At 42.2% G+C, this 26,065-nt stretch overlaps 1 protein-coding gene across 3 annotated transcripts in view; it reads right to left on the bottom strand.

Annotated features, from left to right (window-relative positions):
* The window catches only part of WWC3 (WWC family member 3), a 183,203-nt gene that overhangs the window by 71,912 nt on the left and 85,226 nt on the right, over positions 1-26,065 (bottom strand). For all 3 annotated transcript variants that reach the window (XM_074992746.1, XM_074992755.1, XM_074992761.1), the window contains 3 exons: positions 19,615-19,744; positions 15,262-15,411; positions 11,774-11,847 (listed from right to left, as the gene is read on the bottom strand). In XM_074992746.1, coding sequence (XP_074848847.1) covers positions 11,774-11,847; positions 15,262-15,411; positions 19,615-19,744 — 354 coding nt within the window. The remainder of the gene's footprint in view (positions 1-11,773; positions 11,848-15,261; positions 15,412-19,614; positions 19,745-26,065) is intronic.

Below are 26,065 nucleotides of genomic sequence, written 5' to 3'. Positions count from 1 at the left end.
AAACAAAGTGTGCAAACTATACAATACCAAGTCATGTGTGCACTTTCACTTGTACTGTGGCAAAGACAGCAATTCACATTAAAAGAACAAATACTATCGACTGGCTCAGTGCAATACCATATTTCACCTGTGAATGCGCACGTTAGTAGAAAACTTACTACATACATTAAAATGAAAGCCACAAAAATTATCATTTTCTATTATTAAAAAAATGCTGAAATGTTATTTAAATAAAAAGTAAATGCAAAGCTACATATCACTGATATATGGGTTGCAATACAGCTTACACTGACACCCGATTTTAATTTTTTTTCCCACCTGATCTTGTAGATGACCAAATTTTTTCCAGATGGCAGTGTGAAATAAACTTTACATTGGGTATTGTTTCTGTTGAGAGAAGTCTTTCCTGGCCATACTTAGTACTGTTTTCTCTCAGGAAGCTGAGAAATGTTATACAGTGATTAACGCTGGCTGGGGAGATGCTGCTTCCTTGCCAATAAAGGGCAGCGTCTTTTAAAAAAAGCTATTCATTTTTACCCTCCCTTATGTTCCTTTCCAGATTCCTACCCCCACTCCTGATCTGAATTACAAAAAGTATTGTTTAAAGAGACATCGAATTGCAAAATTCAATGAATGTGTATGTTGGTTTTATAGCCTGCTTTGACAATATTTTGTTTTTTAAATACCTTTATTAGTGAAATGCATTCTAAACACTATAATACCAAATGAAAAACTGGTGAGGATATAGCTAAAACTGTGAATACATTTTTGTTAATTACACGCATTATTTTAGTTGTAACAAAAGAACAGATGTTTGAATGTCAGGAAACTAGAAGGTTATAGTTCAAAACAAACAAATGTCAGAAAATCTCAAGTGCCTAGACCGATTCCTTTTTTCAGATGGCCAGAATTCAATACAGGACTCCTCTTAAAATGAAATCTCTCAAGTCACATGTCTCAAACACCCATACTTTGCCAAAACAATTCTTTTGGCAGGAAGAATAACATTTGTGAAATGCCAAGCTATAGTATCTTTACTGTGGAATTCAGCTGAGCTCAAAATTGCCCTACAATGGAAAGTTTCTTGCAGCTTCAACTCTGGAGTTATCACAGTGCTGCCACAAGTGTTTCAATACACTGAGAAATGGACTTTTTTTGGCTTTAAAGCCTTCACAAAATACCAGGATTGCTCTCTTGATTGATTGACTCATGTAATAGCAATGGAACAATTCGAAACCACTTGCAGGGTACAACCAATGTCCTTTCCATAAGTACAAACTCCAAGTCCTGAATTGTTCATTGACAACGAATCCAAGCTTTTGGAGATTGGTCCAAAGTTTCTTGTAGTACAGGGGTGTGCACAATATGGTCAACAGGCCGCGTCCAGTCCGCCAGGCTGCCAGATCTGGCCCACAGACTGCCTCAGGCACACAGCAGCCAGCTGAGCAGTCAGCCACTGCTGTAAGCGGCTCCCGCTCCATGTAGCAATCTGCTCCGATGCCAGGAGGAAAGGGGAGACTCCAAAATATATTGCCAATAGGAGGTGACAGGTTTTTGCTTGGGGGAGGAGGCAAGGACAGCACTCAAAGCTTCCCCTTCAACTCTGGTTTCTAGAGCAAAGCGCTATGTGGAGAAGGGAGCAGTTTTGAGCAGTCTGCGGCTGCAGCAGGTACAGAGCCTGCCTCAGAGGGCCAATGGCTGGGAGCTGCCTAGGTAAGTCTTTTAAGCCACAGCCTGCCTCTGGGACTCCAGACCTTCCCTCCGTCCAACCTTCTGCCCGACTCCTGCCTCGCTACCCCACACAACCCTAACCCTCTGCCCCTATGCCTCCTACTCTCAGTCATAATCCAAACCCCTGCATCCCTTCCTGCAGCCAAGATCCCTGCCCCAGATCACAACTGCCTAAGTTGCCACCTGCATCCCAACTCCTTACCCCACGTTCCCTTCTGCATTCAACCTCCATCCCAGAGCCCTCACCTCCTCCATTAATATCACAGAAGAGTGCAGCAGCCCCTGACCACTTTTCAAATCCATGGAGTGCCCATCCCCCACCAGCAATTTTTCCATCCCTGATGCAGTACATGGGCAGGACTCAGAAAAATGATGCTGTCTGGCCTCAGACTAGAGAAGGAAGGTACAAGTTATTGCTCATGCCCTCAGATGAGACCCTTTCCAGGTGAGGAAGCCATGATTTACTAGGTCTGAGTTGAAAAATCAGCTGGCACAAGAATGCATAAAAATCCCTCTGTAAAATGTTTCTGCATATTATTAAAAGGTAACATATTACATATCTAATGACTCATCAACATTTAAACTAATGTCATCTTGACCATTTGCAGTAATGCAGAGATCCAGGTGCACTCAAATATTTAACAGCAGTAAAACACATTTTATATACACATTTTTAATTGCATTAATTTGGGATTCACAAAACAGGAATTCAAATTTAAAGCACCTCAGAATAATGCGTTACAATTTTCAGTCTTCCTTTGTGGATAATAATAATTGCACGCTACAACTCTTGGGGTTTTTTTGTTTTTGTTTTTTTCATTCTGATGCACATACAGCAGTTAAATCATTTTTTTTTGCACATTTTGACCTTTAAACTAGCCATGTGATCTTGTATTTCACTGAAATTCTCACTACAAGTTGAGCCTCTCTAATTTGGAACTCTCTCGTCCCAGCCACATTCATAATCCAGCATGATTTTAGTTATCCAGATGACCACCTATCATGGGCATGGCTAAGTTTCCCGTGGTCCCATAAAGTTTGTTTACAGACACCAGTCCTGGCTCTCAGCGTTCTATGCTGTTGTTTAGCTGTAATTTACCCCTAAATGTCTTCTAAGAGCCCAGTAAGCAGTGGAAGCATTGCTAATGCTGCTAGACAATTTGACCTCCCATGGTCCACCAAATTCTCTCATTCAGCACCAGCCAAGACCCGAGGGTGCTGGACTAAAGATGCTCAACTTGCGATCATTTCAGCGGTGGATTCATGCCAATCTCATTACAGTCAAGCACCATTACTGTGCAAATTGTACTTGACCAACACCATGGATATGAAAACTGAGAATTTTTATTCCTGTTCTGAAGTTTAAATAAGTTTTTTTTCTATTCTCCCTGTGTAAAATCAGACTTCCCCAGGTTATGGTGCCTCCAATGAACACTGCACAGAGAGATTTTCTTTTACAGTATACCTGTGTTACTTCTAATTTGCATTTTAAAGACCAACTATGCCCTTTCTCCAGAAGCATAATCACATACTTCAAGGGAAACGCAGCACAGTTACTGAAGTATTTCAGAATTGTTTTGCTGACAGAAGCTCATACAAGGCATTAACATACAAGTACCATTCAGAATTGTCAAAGCTGGCACTTTTGGTTTGTAGTGGCCTTTCCAGCTTCCACCAACTACTTTCTGAAGAGGTGAGCTCTCATTGCTATAATGGCTGAATCCAAAAATCAGTGCTACGAGAAGGATCTTGAGTCAATGGTCCAAGTAAGACTGTATTAATGTTACCACCCCTCCAACTCCTTGTTCTTCAAGACCAAACTGGAAGCGCTTGCAGACAAATAGTAAATCCCTTGGAGGCAGCATTTAGTGGATATTTTTAAAAGATAGCAGCTTGGACCTATTGCTGGCAGCTAGGACCCCAGGCAGCAGACGTTAGTCTGGGAGCTGGAGCTGATATCCCAGGCAGGTGCCTGGTGACAAGAACCTCAACTGGCAGCAGGCTTCTCAGGCATGAAGCCATGCCGGGTGCATGGCCCATAGTAGCTGGGAGTCTTCACTGACCTCCCCTGGTTTGGAAACTTCTCTAGTTTGGCACGGGTCATGTCCCAAGAGCGCCAGACTAGAGATGTTCTACCTGTAAAAGGAAATACCTATTAGGGATGTAAAATTCTGTCTAATTGGTTAAATGTGATGTTTCACTAGTTTGCTAATTAAAAGGCAAGCTGCTCCAGCCCAGGCAGAACCCCCTCCTCCACCACAGGCAGGGGCTGGCCAGGGCAGCCGACAAAGGCGGGTTTGCCATGAACAGGGGCTACTCTGACTGGCTACAGCAGCTCCTACGTGCAGCAGGAAGAGCAGTTCCCACCCACATCAGGTGGGGAGCTGCTCCAGTCACCACTAGTTAAATGAAACTAGCAATGCTCATCTGTTAAGGGTGATGCTTACTAGTTAAACTTTCACATTCCTAATATATACAATCTCCCAGTGAGCTGAAAAGTAAAAAAATTTCATTGTGCGCTTCTGCACAGAACAATGAGTTCAGTGTGAGAATGGATGTTTTCTCCAGAACTTAAAAGCAGTCAATTCCATCCAGCAGAAGCTGCTCATAAGGGCTACCTCCACACTCGCCCAAATCTTCGAAATGGCCATGCCAATGGCCATTTCAAAGATTACTAATGAGGCACTGAAATGCATATTCAGGACCTCATTAGCATGCCGCCAGCTGCAGTTCTTTGAAATTGCTGCTTTTCGCTGCCATGCAGCTCATCCAGATGGGGATCATTTTCGAAAGGCCCCTGGGAACTTTGAAACCTCCTTATTCCCATTTGCTGATAGGAATCTGCTGTTAGTGGATTTCGAATTTGGTGGGGTCCTTTCGAAAAGGACCCCTGTCTGGACAAGTCACGCGGCAGCGAAAAGAGGCAATTTCGAAGAGCTGTGGCCAGCTGCATGCTAATGAGGCGCTGAATACGCATTTGAGTGCCTCATTAGTAATCTTCGAAATGGCCGTTTCAAAGACTTGGGCTAGTGTAGACACGGCCAAGAAGAATGTCAGAAAAAGGGCAAGTTATTCATCAGCCTTAAAAAGTGGGAAACTGTAGAAAATCTCTGTGTATGATTTAATTTATGTAAAGGTCAAGTCTCTCAGGATGGCATAGGAGGAGAATTTTTGAAGGAAGCATTTCAAAACAGATCACCTTCAATGGGAAGGGAGGGTATAGAAATAGCCATGGGAAATTTTTCTATTACTACTGGGTCTTTTCTCCCATAGGGAGATCAAGCTGAAATCTCACCCTTTCGTTTCCCTGCCAAGATCCTATGCACACATGAAAAACAAACAGAAAATCCTCCCCCTGACACCCCCCACCCCAAATCAGATGGCAAAGCCAAAAAGTTATTGCCATCAAATGCTTCTTTACCTTATTGGCTCTACAAGAAAAAAAGGTAGGACATGGCGTGCCACACATTACCACTTGCAGATTTTTTATTTTTTTTTTTTTTTAAAAGAGGAGTGATTTCCACACTGCACTGTGAGTCTACTTTAAATTTCCTGTTAAATTTTATTTTGTTATCTTTTTCAGGTGAACACGAGAGTTGTATAGTACACTGATTCATTGTGTACTTCCAGGATAACAAATTTCTCTCATGTTACACTTGAGAAGCATGGAATCATGGTAAAATATTTAACAATTATAACATATTGCAGCATTTTGATTTTCAAGTTTGTAGATTTTAATCCAACACAGCACATTCCTGCACCCACACTGTGCAGTTACAGTAGATGTTTCATCAGCCAAGCAAGGCTGCAGACAAAAATATTTAATGGAGACAAAAGCCCTACTGAAATGCCAACAAGCTAAAGGGAAGGAATGCATGATAAAGAATGTGACCAGAGATAACTGGTTGAGGGCAAACTGAGCTTTGTGCAGTTCCACTCAAAAGTTAAAATGCCATTTACTACTGTACGTTATATTGGGCAAAAGGGAACTTTTTTAAAGCAACTAAAATACTTCTGTTACACAACAGTCCATTGTCAAAGCTGTAATCTCTGGGTAGCGAAAGTGTAACCTTGTGGCAATTTTTGAAAAATATTAATGCAGAAGTCCTTTTTTATTAAATAAAAAAAATTAAATTTTATTTGCAGAGAATGGATTTAACCAGGTCACTTATTGATGTTCAGCTACCACAAGTACCTCATGCTTACTGGAAAACTCCTCTATTTCTGCTTGTGCTCCATACTACAACACAAAGAAACAAACAACATGCTTTTCCCATCATCAAACAAAAAATTTTGTGGGAAGAACATGGAGAATATCTGACTGCACTTCAGAAAATGTAATCAACACCTGCTTTCACATGGTTCAACTACAAGGTTGAACCTCTCCTGTCCTGCACTCTTGGAACCTGACCAGTGACAGATGAGAGAATTTGCTGGACCATAGGAGGTCAATATTGTTTAGCAGCATTGCCAAAACTTCCACTGCTTACTGGGTTCTTACAAGACAGTTGGGGTAAATTACAGCTAAATAACGGCCAGAATACTGAGAGCCAGGACTGGTAGCTGTAAACAAACTATGGGCAACTTGCCCACACCCATGGTAAGTGGTTGTAATCTGGCTAACTAAAACCATGATGGATTACGGATGTTGCTGAACCAGAGACTTCCTGAGTAGAGAGGTTCAACCTGTTGTAAAATACCGCCAACCCTGTTACGTTATATTGCATAAACCTCATGTCTTGAACTGTTTCAGCATGGTGTTTGTTGCTCTAACCAAGATCCCTTCTAATTCTTATCACCTTCCTTCTAGGCTTAGCGTCACAGTGAACTGCACTACCTGGGGTGGCAATGGGCCAGTGTTCTTAGCAAGTCTGTAACCAATGTGTTTAAAAATCCTCTATGAATGCCTATCTTTCGAACCACTCCTGAGTCACATATTCCTAATTACATAAAAACAACGACTCAGTAAAACACTTCAGTTTTTCGCTTCCCTCCCAACTCTCAATCACAATTGGACAATTATGAGGCACAGGATTCCTTAAAGAGCAGCAACTTGAAAACATTTTAACCAGATCAAAGAGATCAATTTCTCTCTCTCCCCGCCACTGCCCACCTCAAGATTTCAGATTCAACTACAGCTCACAAAACAAAATAAAAAATAGTGCTTTTTAAAAATTAATTAAAAAATTGTTTCTTCCAGCCCTGAAAAAATTGACTTGACTAGCATCACATAAAAGTTCTGTGGCAGAGGCAGAATTAGAGAACATTTCTGTCCGTGGGCAGCAGTCTGCTGTCTAAATGGTGATACTCTCCATTCCTTTCCTGTAATGCACTAACTCATTACACACCTCCCAGCTTCTGGAATGGGGCCTCAGCCGTGTTGGAACGTTTAGATTTTCCAGAGACTTTTGCTATGTGAACTCCCAGTGGTCTTATTCTGGCATCCTCTATACCACTGTTTTTCCACTAGGGGTATGTGTATCCCTGGGCATATACTGATGCTTTCCAGCTGGGACGTCAACTCATCTCGATATTTGCCTAGTTTTACATCACGCTGCATAAAAACACTAATAAAGTCAGCACAATCTAAAAGTTCATTCAGACAATCACTTGTTTCTATTGCTTAATAGGCCTTACATTGAAATGTAAGTACAATATTTCTATTCTAATTCATTTGCTAAGATGTGTGACAAAGCCCCAAGCTTCTCCTCCTTGGGTCCTGCGCTTTATGGCAGTTTAAGCGCTACCTCAGAGGCTTGCCTTGTCCCTGCTCTGCCTCCTGTTCTCACAGAGGCCTGGGTTATGGCATCACTGAGCCACTCTCATCATTGGCACTGTCCATGCCACAATCAATAGTGGAGGAGACCCCTTAGATGTGCCCAGTTTCCTCCTATCCCCTAGGCTGCCCTGGCATGTGCGGTGCTCTGGGGAGGAACCCAGATCCCTCCCACATGTACCAGGTTCCAGACCAGGGACCCTGTGCAGCTGCAGCTAGATGGGCTTCCCACCCTGGTCTCCCCAAGGCAGCAACTGCCTCCTTGGGCCGCTTCCGCATTACCTTCCCAACAGCAGAAGCATTCCTGCCTTATCAGGACTGGTGAGCATGATATGAAGTGCTTAGCATGTATTCTGCTTTCTTGGTAATTGTAAATAAATAGAGAATAAGAATATTACTGTGTAAGGCTTTTTTCAGTGGCACAGATCCTTCATACCCGCAGGGAATTACGCCCTGAGCCCTAGGAAGAGTGTAAGGGTGAGAGTTTAAATTAACAGGGTCATGCCTTCAGCCCGACGGATTGGGTAGAGGTGTGTATGTCCCTGAGTGTGAAAGGGATGAGAAATTTGTGCAGGTAACAAGATTACCTTAGGACCATGTTTCTCAAGCAGTGGCATGCGAGAGAAGTCTGGGGGGTACTTATAATTTTTAAAGGACTTCTTTATTAAAAAAAAAAAAGTTGAAAAACTCTATACTAGTGGTTCCCAAACAGTGGTATGTGACTCTGTAGCAAGTCCCGTGACGCCCAGCCCCTGGGTCTAGGGCGGGCGGCAACAAAGGAGGGGGTTAGGGCACCAGCCCGCACTCAGTTCGGGCAGTCACCGCTACCCCCGTACAGGCCCCAGCCCTCCGTCCAGGGCAGGGCAGCAGTTCACAAGAGTTATAGAGTTCCGGGCCCAGCCCCCAGTCCAGGGCGGGGCAACAGTTCACAAGAGTTATACAGCTCTGGGCCCAGCCCCCAGTCCAGGGCGGGGCAGCAGTTCCCAAGAGTTATACAGCTCTGGGCCCAGCCCTCAATCCAGGGCGGGGCAGCAGTTCACAAGGATAAACACCGGCCCAGGCCTCAGTTTGGGGCGGGGCAGCAACACAAGGGAAAACACCAGCCCAGCCCTCAGTTTGGGGCGGGGCAGCAACACAAGGGACTACAGACAGGCTCAGTGGGGGCTGGCCCTGTCAGGGAGGGGGGTAGGGGGTCGCAGGCCCTCCCACTCCACTGCGACCCGGCCCGGGGCCCTGGGGGTCGCTCACATGCAACCCCGGCAGTGGGGATCCAGACCGCAACACACTGCCATTGGTTCCTGAGCGACGTTCCCCGGGCCACTTCCTACCTCACCCTCTGTTGGCGGCAGGTCCCAGTCCATCTGGTCGAGGGGTCCGCCTAAGTCGGTCTCCTCTGGGTCATCCACCTGTGGGGGCTCCGGCCAATCGTCCATGACCACGTCGTTAGGGTAGTCAGGCGGTGGCAATACAGGAGATGCAGGTCGGTCCTGGGTCTGAGTGGTGTAGGGATCTGCCGGGGCTCGGGGGCAGCCTGCTCCCGGGGCCTTTTCCACGGCAGGGGGTCTCCACCGGCGGGAAGGTCCTGGTAGGTCCGGGAAGTCTGGGTAGTCTCCTTGGGGCATACGGACCCGGGGTTGCGTGGAGCCTCTGGGGGCCTGCTCCTCTGGCCTGGCCGGGCGGCCGCAGGCCCTCTCCCTTTGGCCTCGGGGAGCTCGTGCAGGCACGTCCTCCCTGCCCGGAGGCCCAGCCCTGAATGGCTCCCGAGTCCCGCCTTTGGCTCTTCTAGCCCTCGGCCCCACCCTCTGAGGGGCGGGCCTCTGGTCTCCTGACTCCGGCCCCGCCCACCAGGGCCTCTGCATAACTTCCCCGGCCTCCGGGTCTGCAGGAGGCCATACTGACCCACTACAGACTCCATTGGGAAGCCTGAGGGAGGTTCAAAGGGCACCAGCAACAGGGCCACCCCAACCTGCTGGGGGGGTGGGGGGGAGCGCCACCCAGCCCTGCCCTCATTTCTTCTCTGCCACAAGCTCATGTCCACTTGTGTCCCAACTCCTCTCCTATTCTGTCCAGAGCTCTGCCTTCTGTCCAAGCTTCTCTGTGAATGAAGCCTTGGTTGAGGGAGTGGGGGCTGGACAGTTTCTGTTAGAAGTGCACCAAGAGAAGTTTGGGCATCATGTCTCTATACAGGCCAGCACTAGAGGGTGATGAAACACACACTTCAAACAGCAGGATTTTCAGTGATACCTGATGGCAGCAGAAGAAACAGAAGATCCAGGAATCTTATGTTACCCTCCTTCTAAAGGCTGGAGTGTGTCTGGGAGAAACAAAATCTTTTGTCCATTCCATCCAAGCACAACCTCTTCTGCTCCATGCCTTCCAACTTGCCCTGACTCTTCATCCCAGTGCCACCCTCCTTGTATTGCTAGTCCAAAACTCCTCTAGCTTATCACCCTAGTCCCAAACTTACTGGGTCCTTTGTCTCGTTCCCCTGGAAGCCTTCCTCCACGCTCCCTCTCCACTTATTCCCTGTTCATCCCAATTCTTTGGCTCCCAGCCCGGTTATTCCCAGCTCCCACTCTCCTATCATCTTGTCTCATCTGTTCTTCCTGTCCCTGTTTTTCCAATCCCATCCTCCACTTCACATGTTCTCCACCCCAGTCTCTTTCCCTACATCCCTTGCACAATCTGTTTCCTTGTCCTGATGTCCTTATCCAGCCCAATCCCAGTCATCCCTACCCAACTCTCTGTCCCTATCTGCTTCCTCCCTCTCTGCTCATCCCACATCCATCTCTTGTGCCCCACGCATTCAGAACAGACAGCTTATGCCTGCTCACTTCCTAAGCCCAGGAGCAGTGAGCTCAGATAACATGAGAGTCAGCCTCTTTCCTTGAAGTTGTGGTGCTCCTCCTGGCTCACAGCAGCAATTGCAGGGCAAGTGCAGCTCAGCCTGAGAGGGAGTTATGTTCAGCATGGACAGAATCTCTGGAGAATTTAGCTGTGAACTTCCAGCAAGTGACCATTAAGCATGTGTGAAATGCAGTTATTCAAACTTGGCTCAGGTTATTCTGATTTTCACAGCAATGGAGAAAAGTAAATCCTTGACAATATTATCCATAGCAGCTGCCAAATGCTAAGCGTCTTCTCCAGAGCATTGGGTTGCTATAGCTTCCAAAAGAAAAGGTCACCAGAATTTTTTCTATCATGGGCCTAAGATATATTTTTCCAGCCTCATTCTGAGAAATGCTTGACCCACTTTGCTTGAAATTTTGAAAATTTTTGGCTAAGGAAAATGCCTAGCTTGGGAAATAACAGACTCCAAAGTTCACTTTTGACAACAATTTACACTACTGAATACAGGGTTGTAGGAACTGTCAGATAATAATAATAGATGCTACCACCCCCTTCTATAAAAAGCCCAGTTATACCAATGCAATCTCATCAACTTCCAATTACCACATATACTAGTGCTACTCTATCATGTTCAATGGAAATGCATAGGCATAATGGTGTACACAATTTGATGAGAATGGACTTTCTAAGAAACACTGAAAACAGAAGTTAGTTAACAATTTTCTTGATGCACTAACCGTAAACGTGACCAATTTATAGAAATATGTTAGTTCTGCATGATTGACACACTGGCAAAAAATAAATTCAGTCACTAGGTAGACAGCTATAACTAAAGAATTAGTGAAGGATGAGTTGATTTTCAAACATTTTTTAAATAAAAACATCTTTTATTAAGATCTTAAATGCTTACCAGAACTGCTGTTCAGTTCAAGATTTGTTTTCAGATACTTATCTTGAATTTTTAGCCCACCTACACTGATTTAGTTAAACTAGTGAAAACCTTTGTGTGGTGATACCTATATTAACTTTAAACTGGTTATATTGATTTAGCTCACCCTGTAAATTTATCAGCATAAGCCAAACAGATATAAACTGGACTTAATTTAAGAGTATCCAAACAGAGTTTTGCGATGGTTTAAAAATGCCACTTTAAAAAAAAATAAAGTTTTAAACTAGTGCAACTGTGTATGTCTATGGGCTTCTGATGTCTCTGGGACTTAGGTTTTCTCCCAAAGACAAAGTATTGTAAACTTACTGATATCATGTTACAGTAAACCTCAGCTACTTCTGGACTAAGCAATAGCAAATTAAGTTAACCCTTCAAAGACTGTTTCACGAGGTACACTGAAACTGATATCATAATTTGGTTTATAATCGATTTCCAAAGCTTCAGAAAACAGGTTTAAGGTTACTTACCTCTTTTTGGCCTCTTCATATTGCCAGTTCAGTCTTACTTTGTCCACAAGTCTCGTTTTATCATCAAAGCAAAACTGTTTAGGGAGTTGAGAACCAGGAAGAAAAGAAAAGGTGGAAAAACACAACATACATTAGTAACTAATACTCTAAAAAGAACATTAGTAAAATGTACCTACCGTACCCAAGCATACCAATACCTTTCAGTGTTTCAAACAAAAATTGTATCTGCAAGAAAGATTTTGGATTCTTAAGATAGAAAACAGAATTATTAATAAATTACTTAAAATTGTATTGACTTTTCTGTCTCAGTAAAAAGTCTTCCTGGTAATTAAAGGTGACAATTATGCATTGTAAAGACCTTACTAACCAAGACCTCAAAATAGAAAGAATATGATGAGTCGAAATAGTGCAATATTTAATTGCTTATTGCAGTAGTATTCCTATTTTATGAGAAAATTCAGCACAAAGTCACTGGGGCTTTTGCTTCCAAAGCAAAAAGATGTTCCCAGTATGCTGAAGCATTAGTCAGTACAGTAAACTCTGTTTTAACCAGTATTCAAATAACCAGATTTCTCAATTAACCAGCATTCCGTCCCATGTGTGCACAGCCGGCGGCTCCTTCCCTCTCCTGCCTGGAGCAGCAACCCACCCAGAGAGGCATGCAGTGTAGCCACGCACAAGCCAGCCAGAGCAGCTCCTTGTGCAGCACGGTGCCCCATCCAGAGTGGCTTGCAGCCATATGTGAGCTGGCCAGAGTGGCTCCCCACACAGTACCCCACCCAGGATGGCTACCCACGTGGCTCAGTGTGCCATCCATAGTGGTTCACTGTGTGGCCATGTGCAAGCTGCCCAGAGTGGATCCCCACATGGCATGGCACACCATCCAGGACATATTGGAATATCCGGCAAGCTCCCGGTCCCAGGGCTGCTGGATAGGAAAGAGTCTACTGTATTTTAATCCCGGATATCCAAGTCTCTTTGTCTTAAAATTTATCTAGAAATAAACCGATTGAACAGTTTTACTCCAATGTGCTCTAACTGCTTCCTGAATCACCATGTTGCAATCTTTACTGTAGGCAAAGCTAGTTTTCTTTTGCAACCCCTCCTCAGGCAATATGCTCCATCAAAAGCAGTTTTAGTTCCTTTCTCCAGCCAGCCACATTTAGTTTAACAGCTATAACTTCCCTGGATTTCCGTATGCAAAAGATCACTCAGCTTCTAGTCCCTTACTTGTGCCTTGAGGGACAGGCAACTGCTAACACAATCTACCAATTTCCCACTCTCAGGCCAGGTCTTCACTAGACCTTGAGGTTGATCACTAGACCCTACAACTGCGTAACTAAAATCTATTTATCGATGAACAACTTCCTGGATGTCCTCCCATCAACCTCCCTTACTCCTCACTAGAGTGAGGAGCGCAGGGATAGACTATCAACCCTGACAGTTTAATCTCATGCGTCCACACTAGATGTGCAAACTTCAATCCCGGAAGATCGACCCTGACCCTGCTGATCTACTAGGTAGTGTAGCTGTACCCTCAGCCATTAACTTCTACTAATTCCTCTACTCAGAACACTTTTCCCAATTCAAGAGTGCCAGGGTTACCCCTATGCAGTTACACATTTATGTTTTCTAATTCAATCTATATTATTATCCTCAAAATCTACTGGAGTTGGTTTGCCTTGGATGGTATTCAGTGCATATTCTGAAAAGAGGAACATTACTATCATCCTTTTGGATTTTGCAATCTGATCCACCACCAATTTCAGCAAATGACTTTCCACTTGCACCACATAATTCTCACTTGGGCCAATAAATGGTCAGTGTAAGCTCAGTGCCTTCAAACCGCTCACAGACCAAAATCACTTTTATTTCTAAAAAGATCCCTTTTTACTCAGCAGCTCTATCAAAAGAATTTTAACTAGGCAATAATAGGAATGGGAGAAAGGGGCTAGATGGAAAATAGATGAAAGAAAATTGCATGGTGCACAATACTAAAGAAACCAAACCAAACAATGCTGGCTAACTTAAATCTCTTGAAAAGCAGAACTTCATATGTGAAGTAACATTCCAAATCTATCCAATTCTAATTCTATATTGTAACAGAGAGATAGCCATAGTAGTCTATATTCTATCAAAACAAAAAAGCGGTCCAGTAGCACTTTAAAGACTAACAAAATAATTTATTAGGTGGTGAGTTTTCGTGTGACAGACCCACTTCTTCAGACCATAGCCAGACCAGAAGAGACTCAATATTTAAGGCACAGAGGACCAAAAATTGCTATCAAGGTAGACAAATCAGAAAAATTGCAATCAAGGTGGGCAAATCAGAAGAGTCTTAACTCCCCCAACCGGCCCCTGCTCTTCTGATTTGCCCACCTTGATTGCAATTTTTCTGATTTGTCTACCTTGATAGCAATTTTTGGTCCTCTGTGCATTAAATATTGAGTCTGTTCTGGTATGGCTATGATCTGAAGAAGTGGGTCTGCCCCAAAAAAGCTCACCACCTAACAAATAATGTTGTTAGTCTTTAAAGTGTTACAGGGCTGCCTTTCTGTTCTAATTCCATATCATTGAGTGAGCTCTCAATCCCAGTTCAAATCTTCTCCTTAGAAGCAGATGCATTCTTTTTGCCCGTGAACAGCTAATTACAATGACCAAAGTAACAGTGCAAACTAACTTCTAACGGGTATGCTGGTGACAATGTAATTTTCATTAGGTTGCTTAAACGTGATGCTCTTCTGCTTTACCTGAACATGTTTTATGGCAAGCCTTGAAGGAAATGACAATGAAAGTATGACAGAACAGACCAAGAAGAAAACTGTTTCTTAAGAAAAAATGTTAAAGCCTTGATTGTAAAATTCTCTCCATTTTGGACGCAGAGATCAACTTGGATCTTGAATCTTTCAATCCATATAAAACGAGGAAATCATTGAGGTAAAGAAACATAACAGCTCAGAGGTCCTTGAGGTAAATGTCAAACAGAGAACTTATAACCCTGTATTTTGTTCCCAGTAAAAATCTGATGCCTGGTGCAAACAGCTGGCAATAACAACACAATAAAAAAAGCAAAACCATAGACTGGTAGGCTTGTGAACATTCCTACAGGGAACTATTATTCAGAGTCCACTCTGCCATCTGCTTTTTGGTCATGGTGATAGTAAGAAAGTGATTACTTCTCATCAAACTGATATGAGCCGAGGAGCAAATTCTCCTCTAAAACACATTTCTCAAAGGCCTTTAGCATGTTTAAAGGGACCAGAATCACAACACACAGAACTAGTGAGCATTATCTGAATGCTATTAATCCAAAATGGACACCTTTAAAAACAGAAATTAAAAAAGAAAAAAAAAATCAAGTATTTCTCCTAAGCATCCATCACAGCCAAAATATCTTTGAATTAAAATGGAAAACAAACCATAATCACATAGTGGTAACACAAAAGCAGTTATTTTCCACAGCAAACATCTCACATTGGAGTGCATACCTCTCCAGTGATGTCAGTTTGAGAACAAGCATCACAGTGTTGTTGAGGTAAACAGGAGTCACTGAGAGAACTAGAATTGTGCTGGAGACCTTGCAGAGAGTCTGTAATACAACAGCTATTCCTGAAACCATCTGTTAGCTTTGCCAGGCTCTAAAAAAGAACATTAAAGAAAATCAATTTAATAGGCTCTAATTTTGGTTGTCTTTTTTTTTTTTTTTTTTTTTTTTTTTAAATAGAATTACTCCACCGACTACTCTTCTATTTTTGGAAATACAACAGGATGTTTACATAAAAATGTGACCTGTAAGAAACTCAAATTTACCATGTCATTGTGTGACATGGAAACTTTGCTTTGAAAATGCCATTTTTAAAAAAAGTACGTGGTTGTGCAGAGAAGTGTAAACTAAAATGAATATAATTTAAATCCAATAACAACACATTAGTCAAGAAACATCTGTCAGTTTCAATTATCAAAGATATCAATAACTAACTTGATACACAGAGGTTACCATATTCCAGGACAGATAACAGAGAGGGCCACATCTTACCTACCTCTCAAACACGACACTCCCCAGTGACAGATTCCCTCATTCATCCTGAAAAAATATCACCCACTGCTTCACTTTTAATCATTGTTAATTTCACGCCTGGATTGTACAAATTTATGGTCAATGCTGGTAGAGAGGTTCTTCACTTGGATTGACAGAAGAGCAGCACTGTGAAATTTGTGCATCTGATCAGAGTGAATAGGTCAGGGTGTAAAATAGCAGAGGGGGAGCATGGCAGGCAAGACACACTCATGGAAAATGGCAGCTGTCAGATGGAAGGCAAGTTTTCAATTTGTTAAATGAAGTGTTATTTAAAAGAATAAAGCCAGTATCACCATTTTCACACAGACAATGAGATTTGGGGAAGGGATAAAATTCCCATAAAGCAGAGCTATGCTTCATGACAAAAAAATCCATCTTTAATTTCATGATTTGAATTGTTGATTATTTACCCTCTCCTATAACCAAATGTTTTCAAAAGATTTTTTTTTCTTTTACCACAAAGACCATACAGTCTGGCTTGCATGAGGGAAATCACTGGCAACTTTCACTTTGACAAAATTAAACATGAGGTATTTAAATAAACTTCTCCTACACATTTCCAAAAAGAGGTGACAAATATCACACTAACAAATCCCATCAAACATTAAGTCTATCTACTATGACCAGACACACTAGCCTCAGGCAGAATACTATTACCAACAAAGACGTATTTTGATTTTAAACTACAGAGGCTCAGTGCCAATGACAAACAGTTTGATGATTTTAGGTTCCTTTGAGGAATTTGCTACAACCTGTAGTTATTAGTCACACCTAATTTAAAATAAAAGGCCATAATATAGCTCAGAAGTGCTCAAATCATAGTTCACAAAGAACTACAGATAACATGGTGCCACTGGCATCTCCCTCTTGCTTACAACTGGAGAACAGGAGAGGCAAGATAAAAACTCTTCCTGAAAGCTACTAGAGGAGAGGAACCTCTAATTCCCACACATGGTGTGAGCCCACTCCCATCAATACTACCCTCCACAAAGACACTCATCTCCATGAGGTTAGTGAAAATACAGCTGTGTTGGGTATAGGACAATGGAGGTCTTCTGTTTCTCCATCACTTATCCCTCTATCCTGGGAACACTGTACCAAATACACACATACACCATGAAACAATTTTGAGACAGGAGACCTGTACTTCATGTTGGGTAGAAATAACTCTTCCGCCTCTCTATATCCTATCAAGCCACCACCCCAGCAAAAAAAAAAAGAACTCTCTCTGTGGCTATCAATGTTCAAATTAACACACACACACACACACACACACACACACACACACGCAGACATCAATATAAATATATATTTGGGAGACACAGAGGAAGAGAAGCTCTCAGAAGTCTAACTAGAGACACAAACTTTTATAATAATTCACCCATCGTTTTGGAGCAATGACACCATATATATGGTATATTTTCTAACCACAGCACCCACTTTAAACCTGTCCACCTCTTCCTTCCTTGCCTTAGACTTCTCTCCCACATATCCTCATCCAATTACCTTATTTCTACAATAGCCACAGGTTTTTTTTCAGCACCTACCAAAGTCTGAGTCACCTCTACTATGTTTAGGTCCACTGCCTACACTTTACAAATTTAGATTAAGAGGCAGTTATGAAGTTTTCTATTTCCTCTTTCTTGAATAGTTTACCAAGTGTTTACACACAAAACTCCCAACTCCTCCATAACCACTGCCTTTTCCAAAATGAGTTTATTGTGAGAGAATTTTCTCCTTCCCTTACTGAACAATGGTTCTAAAATGTAAGGGTAATATGGAAAATTTTGAACAGACTTCACACTGGTTCTTCTTAACTTAAATACTCAAAGATTACCTGAAATTTTTTTAAACAATGCAAATAAGGGTTTTATGTCAAACCTGCAAGGAATTTTTTTTTTGGCTGTTCAAATATTTTTATTTTGTTAAATCTTTAAACAGGGTCAGGATTCTAAAGTATGCCAAAATGGAATAAAATATGTGACGACAAATTTTGAAACAAATGAATATTAAAGACTATTATACCATAAAATGCGCTGGAAGTAATATAGAATTTTAACAAATTCAATTCTCATCAGGAATACAGAACTGAAATCAAGGACTAATATCATCCTAAATTTATCACGTATTCAGTAGAACTTCTATTCCAGGCTTGCCTAATGACCCATTTCAGTCCACGATATTAAACTTGATCCCAGATTTGAAATGATTTCGGATAGTACTTTTTGGGTCTCTGCTATCATTGTTAAAATTTGTTTTAAAAGGTACAATTCTCAAGACTTCTCTGTCTGTTGGACAGACATGGTGTTGCTGGGCTAAAACATGAGAATAAAAAAAACGTCTAGTGAGAGGGTTAAAACGAGGCCAATAGCTGAGCTAATCCCAGCTCCCTCTCACACTCAAATCTTTCAAGGGCCAGTTAGTTCCGCAAAACACGCATTACAGAATCCAGGAAGGATTTCTAATCATTCTTATGAGTCATGGCATGCAGAAGGCTGAAAACCATTTTAAAAGTTGGCCAATACAAAATACCAAATACATCGAAAATTGCCAATGCTGGCATTTTTAACAGTGACTTTACTGTTCTGACTCCTTACACAACGTTCTGTAGTCTACCAGCTGATCTTCGGGTAATGCTTCAGAGACTGAATAATTTTAAAACTATGCAAAAATTATATATAGATTACAAGATACCCTGATAATTAATACAAAAGTTCACATAACATGGTGGAAATACTGCTGAAAGAAATGAAATGTACATTTAAAAGGCATATTAATTTACTAGGTTCATAAAAGTTAGAAGCTAAGATACTGCCTTTCACATACAGCAGATTTGATTTAACAGAACAATTCTGGTCATCTTTCCATGTCCCAGGCTCTCTGAAGATTTGTAATAAGGTGTACAATGCCAGCATATACTGTGAACTTAAAGGACTTAAAGGAAAGGAGAAATGTTAATGCCTAACAATAGCAATACAGGGATGAAGAGGCTTCAGATAATGCGATATGATTACAGTCCAGCTATATGGACTAGTACATCACAGTAATGGTATTCCTCCACTGGTTGCAGAACCAAAAAGGCAGATAACTGAATTTTAAAAAGACCATAGCACAAACTGAAATGGTCATTAGGGACAAAATTGTTATTAGAGGTCTGAACAGATTGTAAATGAGGATTATTTAATAAAATAATGACTTAAAAGTTTAAAGAAGATAGGAGGAAACATGGTAGAGGAATATAAAAAATAAACGGATTAGCACAATCCCTTCTTTTCCCTGTTTCATTACATAGAGGGAAAGAGACCACAAAAAATGAAATTAAACCCTAATAATGTAAAACTGCTGAAAGAATGTTTCCTTATGAAACAATTACTCTGTGCAACTGAAGATATCACTGAATCCATATGCGCTCGACTTCAAACAAATATGAGGCATTTAAATGAACAATAATATTTACTTAATACTATCTAAGGTATAGATATCTCAAGGATATGATGTCTCAGGCCCAAAATAATAAGCTAACCCACTAATTTATAGGGATTAGAAAGAAACTTTCCAGATAAGCATGGTACTGCATAAATTATCCATGATGTGGGTTTTGCACCTCTCCATTGCTACTAATCAACGTCAGACAAAGTCCGATGAAATCAGACACTTGTCTGACTGCTTAGGAATTCTTATGCACCTACAAACACATGAACAACAGCACAGACCATAGTAAGAGGCACTTTTGCAATTATTCATCCAGTAGAAAGTTTCTTACCTGCATAAGGTCCTGTCGTTCCTTCTCACCCATACAAATGGCTTTCTTTATGGTTCGGAGCTCATTCATTATGGCCTGGGCTTCATCCAGTTTATAATTTGTATGAGCACATGACATCTTACGATCAATCCTGTTGGCAAAAAGCCACAGAAATTTGAAAGTTAGCTAATTATACAAAGATTCCTAAAGAAAGCATTGGTTTCTAATATGCCTCTTCATTTCTGTAACTAAAAAGGTAAGCTTGCTTTGATTTAACAAACACCAAGTACTCAGAACGTTCTGAAATTATTTGACTATAAACCAAGAAACTAATACAGCAGTGCAGTTGGTCCAACTCAGCTTCCCCAAAACTGACCAATTTCCTGTTTTTAACCTCCGGAATCAAGAGTTCAAAGTTCATTCAACATAAACATACATCTAAAGGCAATTACATGTAATCAAAATAAAATTAACTTATAAAGTAATATCACAGTGGTGAAGCTGAAACAGACTCATTAATGTAAGCTGTCTAATTCCCTGACAATGCAGCATTTATTCATGGATTCCAAGGCCAGAAGGGGTCATTGTGGTCAGCTAGTCAGCTAGCTCCTGGATAGCATCAGCCACAAAACTTCCCTAAAGTATCTTTGAAACAAACACTCAACCTCGATTTAACAACTGTCAGTGAACGTGAATCCACCACAACCATAGATACCTGGTTCCAACAGTCCGCTCTCCTCACTGCTAAATATTTGCCCTTTGTTTCTAGTATGAATGTATTTAACTTTCAATCACTGGATCTTGTTATATCCTTGTCTGCAAGATTGAAGAGCCCAACAACAAATATTTGTTCCTAAGTCAGTAACTGCAGACTGAGAGCAGGTCATCCCTTAACCTTTTATTTGTTCAGCTACGTAGATACAGTTCTTGAGTCTGCCACTTTAAGTTTCTTTTTCTAATATGATATCATTCTTGTAGCTCTTCTCTGAACCCTCTCCACTTGATCACCATCCTTGCTCTTTTCAGCATTTTTTTAGGACTTTGTTCAGTCTTGTTTTAAAAGCATTACTTATAAGACATTCTAATTGATACACAGCCTAAACTAGTAGTAATTAAAACTTTTACTTTCTGCTGGATTACAGGGTTCACATCAAAATGAGATCTCACAGCCAGCTTGAAATCATTGGATTGTCCCCCAAGCTTCCAACTCAATCCATAACAGGACCCACCCTGGAATTCATCTTTAGTCTAAGAGTTAGGGGTGGGAAGGTAACATCTTTACAATAGCCAGACCACTTCTTGCTACTAGTTAAGGTCAGCTTCTTTCAAGGGGAAGACTTGTTAGGGGGCTGACGGACTTAGTGCAAGTCCAGCTATCTCTGGTGGTTTCTGATGTTCAACCAATTAAATCACTCTGTCAACTATTTAGCTCATTATAACTATTTGTTATTAGTAATTATTGGCAGACCAACACCTACAAACATCTATCCCGCTATGTCATTCTCCCTATTGTAGTACACTTGAACCTCTGTACTCAGCTGTTCCTAATCCAGGAACACCCATAGTATGGAGGAGGAAGCAGGCCTGCATGCTGCTGCTCCCCCTCCCTTTCTCACCAGCTGGGGGAACAGCAGCACAGTGCCATACTTCTCCCAAGGCTTTTACCCGCCCACCATTCCTTTAGTGGCAGAGGGTGGTGTCTGGGAGAGGTAGGTGTCGTTTGAGAGTTCACATTTTACAATTATGTTAGTGAAACGCGACAATAGAGGACTCACCAGTTTTGAATGTCTGACCTAAAGTAGACACTCACAGTTGTGACAGCCACCACAGAAGGAGGACAACTAGCTCCACAGATTTGATTACAAAAGTAAATCTTTATATGTCCTATCTAGAGAGATATCAAGAAACTACTCTCCCAGCTAGCAGAACCCTTACACAATCTTGAGCTACTCAGTGCTGACTAGAAGGAAAGTGGTCTTCGAATTACAATATGGAAGGAGAAAATGATAATAAAAATGAAAATTTGCTCAATACACTGAAAGTACTACACCATGACACTGAACATACTAAATGTATACGACTGTATACATAGCCTGAACAAAACATCTCTTGCTCTGTCATACAGCATGTGCTGGTGAAAGTACATTTTTAATGCAGTCTTACTGTCCTAAAAATTAACAAGGAAAGGAAACCTATTATCTGGTAAATAAGGCATCAATGGGGTTAGCAATGATACTAAATCTCATGATCTTATTGACGGTTTTGTAATATTTTATTTTACTGGAAGACTATTTTAGAGTCATGAAACCAACTTCATGGCTGCAGAAAAAAGGTGGGAAATGCGAACCATGCAATTTCAAAGCCCAGAGGGGACCTACAGGTGTTCCTTTTAAAAATCTCATGATTCTTTTGGGCCTGACTTGTGATTTTTGAATGCTTGGAGCTGGCAGCACTTGTTTAACATTCTGACAAGATTAAACCAAAACACAGTAGGAAAAGTGACCTTAACTCACTAAGAATTTCACATAATACAGGAAGTAGTTGGCTTCAACCCAAGGTTATATCAAGAACTTGGATGCAACCCAAATATTAGACCAGAAGGCCCCCTTCTACGTTCCTGCTTGTTACACTACTTGACATGTACAAAAAGACATCTAGGTGAGTTCTACACTACAGTGAACTTTTGAAAGAAGTTTTTCCAGAAGCTCTCGTCCAAAAAAAATTTCAAAAGACTGCATCCACACACAAAAAAGTGGATCGAAAGATCCATCACCTCTTCCTATAGAGAGCATCCACACAGTCCCCACTCTTTCAAAAGAACAGGGATGAGACAGAAAACTCTGTCACCACGAGGACTGCTCTTTCAAAAAAAAGGGCCTGTGGAGCATCTACACATGCTTCCCCCCAGCCTCGCCCTCCAAAAGGCGGCACTCTTCCTGATCCAGGAGCGGAAAGACTGTTTTCAAAAGGAGAGCTGCATTCTTTTAATTTTGGATCAAAAGAGCAGATTTTGTGTATAGATGTTCTGGGTGTTCTTTCGAAAAAGGGATGGATTTTCCAAAAGATCTTGCTAGTGTAGATGCAGCCTTAGGGAAAAGAGCTATTTAACGTAAAGTAGATTTTTCTACAGATGAACATCTGTTAACTCATATTCAGGGTAGGGGGTATTTGAAGACTAACTAGCAAATTTTTATTTTCTTAGACATAGGGTGTAAATCTAAACTGAATTTTCTCTGAACAGAAATATCTTGTATAGTACGATTGACAGTCAAGTCATACAGTCAATCCAAACCGAATGATTATTCAAAGGCAGTGGGTCCAAATGTCTGTCTTTGTGAAGACCTCAACAGGAGGGGTGGTTACTCTATTGTGAGAGTATGGCTTGTGAGGGGCTAGCTGACAAGAGGTCTCAATGGGGGCCAATCCACATCTAATGAACTTTGCTGTCTAAGTTCAGACCAGTGAGTAGGCAGTGGCTGATTGCCTAAAAAAGGATAGGGACAGGTGATTTCACTCATGTGACAGTCTCCATCTTAGTGTATACTTTTACACAAAGAACAGTGGAATTCCCTCCACAAGGCAAAGGTGTAAAGAGTGCCATAGGGTTCCTCTATCTTTTGCCTTCAGCCTGCCTTGGAAATTGCCTGTCACCCCCAAAGGAGAAACAGAAGTGTTTCTCAGTGTTTTACAGTTCACTGCAGACCTAGTAATATCATTCCTGACTTGAAGCTTTCACCAGATATAAAGTAAACACTCACAAGTAACCAGATTTTCACAAGAACAGAGTTAGATACGCATTCTCTATTGTTTGATTTGCTAACTCACTTTGATCTGTTTGTTTTTATTTATAACCATTTCAACCCTCCTACTTTGCTTAATAAAATTTCTTGTTTATAATACACAAACTAAATGAGTCAGTGTGATGATGTTGCAAAAAGAAGACAACATGATTCTGGGATGCAATAACAGGAGTGTTGAGAACAAGACATGAGAAGTCATTCTTCTGCTCTACTCAGTGCTCATTAGTCCTCAACTAGAGTATTGTGTCCTGTTCTGGGTACCACATTTCAAGAAAGACATGGAAAAATTAGAGAAGATCCAGAGAAAAGCAACAAGAATGATTAAATGTCTAGAGAACATGAGCTATGAGGGAAAACTGAAAGAACTGGGCTTGTTTAGTTTAGAAAAGAGGAGGCTTAGAGGGGACATGATAGCAGTTTTCAAGTACCTCAAAGAGGGTTACAAGGATGAGGGAGAAAAATTGTTCTCCTTGGCCTCTGAGGATAGAATAAAGAGCAACAGACAAACTGCAGCATGGGAGGTTTAGATTAGACATTACGAAAAACTTCCTAACAGGGTGGTTAAACACTGGAATAAATTACCTAGGGAGGATGTGGAATCTCCATCACTGGAGATATTTAAGAGCAGGTTAGACACACACCTATTGGGGATGGTCTAGACAGTGCTTGATCCTGCTAAGAGGGCAGAGGACTGGACTTGATGTCCTCTCAAGGTCCCTTCCAGTTCTTGTGTTCTATGATTCTATAAGCCCAGTGTAAATTGTTATTACCTTTAAGGGCTAACATTGTGCATATCTCCCTTTTATTAATAAAGGGGGCTCACCTTATGAGCTCTCCCTGTGCAAATCTGTTTTCCCTTTCTTTGAAAGGGCTGGATGGACTATAGTTCCGCTCCCTTATAGCAACTTCTGTAATTTTAACTTAACTTTTCTTCATATTTCCTCAAATACCTTTGTCCTCATTAAGCATTAAGTCCATAGCATGCTTTAAGATTTAAAATTAACTATTTAGTTATGTGAGCACGAAGAAAATGTTTGGCCTTTAATTGGTTAGCCTTTTTCTTCTCTCAGTAAGATACACTTTTCATGCTGCCCTCACTCAACAATACTTACTAGTTTAAAAAAACAAAAATTCCTAGATAATTAGATAAATAGGGCAGGAAGGCAAGCAGACACACTGGAGTGGGCTGAAGTGAGAGCCCATATTTGAGAAAGCTACATGAGAGGGAAGATACAGTTTGAAAATTTAATTACTTTAAAAAAAAAAAAAAACTTTACTGTGATTGTGAATTCAGCATCTCTTTTAGCAAAGAAGTGACGAAGCCTACAGCCTGGACTCTTTAGGATAGTAGGAAGTATACAGACGGTCTGTGTTTCTTACGAACAAAATTAACTGCACCTTCACATAAAAAAATTGCCACTTTTTTGGGCCAAAGAGCAAAAAACTATCTAGGTTGGGTGCTCGTGGAATCATTTGCCCCTAAGAGAACTGAGAGTAAGATTTTCAAAAGCCTTCAGCACTTCTCTAATGCTGCTCCCATTTACAAACATACACACATCTCATAGAACTGGAAGGGACCTCAAGAGGTCATTGAGTCCAGTCCCCTGACCTCTTAGCAGGACCAAGCACCTCCCATCTATTTGCCTCAGACCCCTAAGGGTACATCTACAGTAGCAAGTACATTCGAAATCAGGATTAGAAAACTGAGTTCTTTCGAAAGAAGCCGCAGAGCGTCTACACTGACACGGCGCTCTTCTGAAACTAACTTCAAAAGAACTCCCCAGTTCTTTTGAAGTTGGTCCTCCACTCCTGGGATGGGAAAAGCGCCCTCTTTCGAAAGACAGTGTTGAAAGAGACCAAGTGTAGCCGCTCCGAGGCCCCCTCTTTCGAAAGAGCGGGTCCTCCATGGCTGCAATCAGCTGGCAGGTGGCAGCACCAGTCACAGCACAAGAGGGGTTCAATGGCTCCAGCGTCTGGCTGCCTTTCAGCACGCAGGCTCCCAGAAGCCCTCAGGAGGGAAGCTGAGAGTGTGCAGGCAGCAGGAAACCCAGGCTGTCACTCGCACAGCTCCCAGCCACGATGCCCCAGGGGAAGCCGCAGCACCTCTGGCACCATGGCCAGCAGCCAGGACTCCTGCCCACCCCAGGGGCCATCCAGGGACCAGGGAGAGCCGCCCCAGGAGGGGACCCGGCCCCCCAAACATCAGGCCCCCTCCTGGACAGAGGCCGAGCTGCAGGACCTCCTTGCTCTGTGGGAAGACGAGGAGGTCCTGCAACAGACGGGGGTCCAGCGCTGAAACGCACCTGCCTTCAAGTGCCTGGCCAAGGGCCTCACCGGCCGGAGCCACCCCACCCAGACCCCGGACCAGGTGAGGTCCAAGGTCAAGGAGCTCCGGCAGGCGCACTGTCGGGCTCGGGACACAACTGGGTGGTCAGGGGCAGCGCCCACCAGCTGCCTCTACTTTCAAGAACTGGACTGCCTCCTTGGCCCCAAGGAGGCAGGACCCCCGCCATGTACGTGGACACTGCTAACCCCTCGCCTGAGCCAGAGGAGATGGAGATGGGGACGGGACCGAGGGGGAGGACCGGCCCAGACCACCGGCCATCCGCAGGCACCCCCCACTGATCCAGGACACCAGTGATGACAAGGCTCAAGCAAGGGGGCCCTTGTCA

This window comes from Carettochelys insculpta, chromosome 1, assembly GCF_033958435.1.
Source record: "Carettochelys insculpta isolate YL-2023 chromosome 1, ASM3395843v1, whole genome shotgun sequence".
Taxonomy (NCBI): domain Eukaryota; kingdom Metazoa; phylum Chordata; order Testudines; family Carettochelyidae; genus Carettochelys; species Carettochelys insculpta.
The sequence above is the reverse complement of the archived record's forward strand: the minus strand, read 5'-3'. Positions and strand labels throughout refer to the sequence as shown.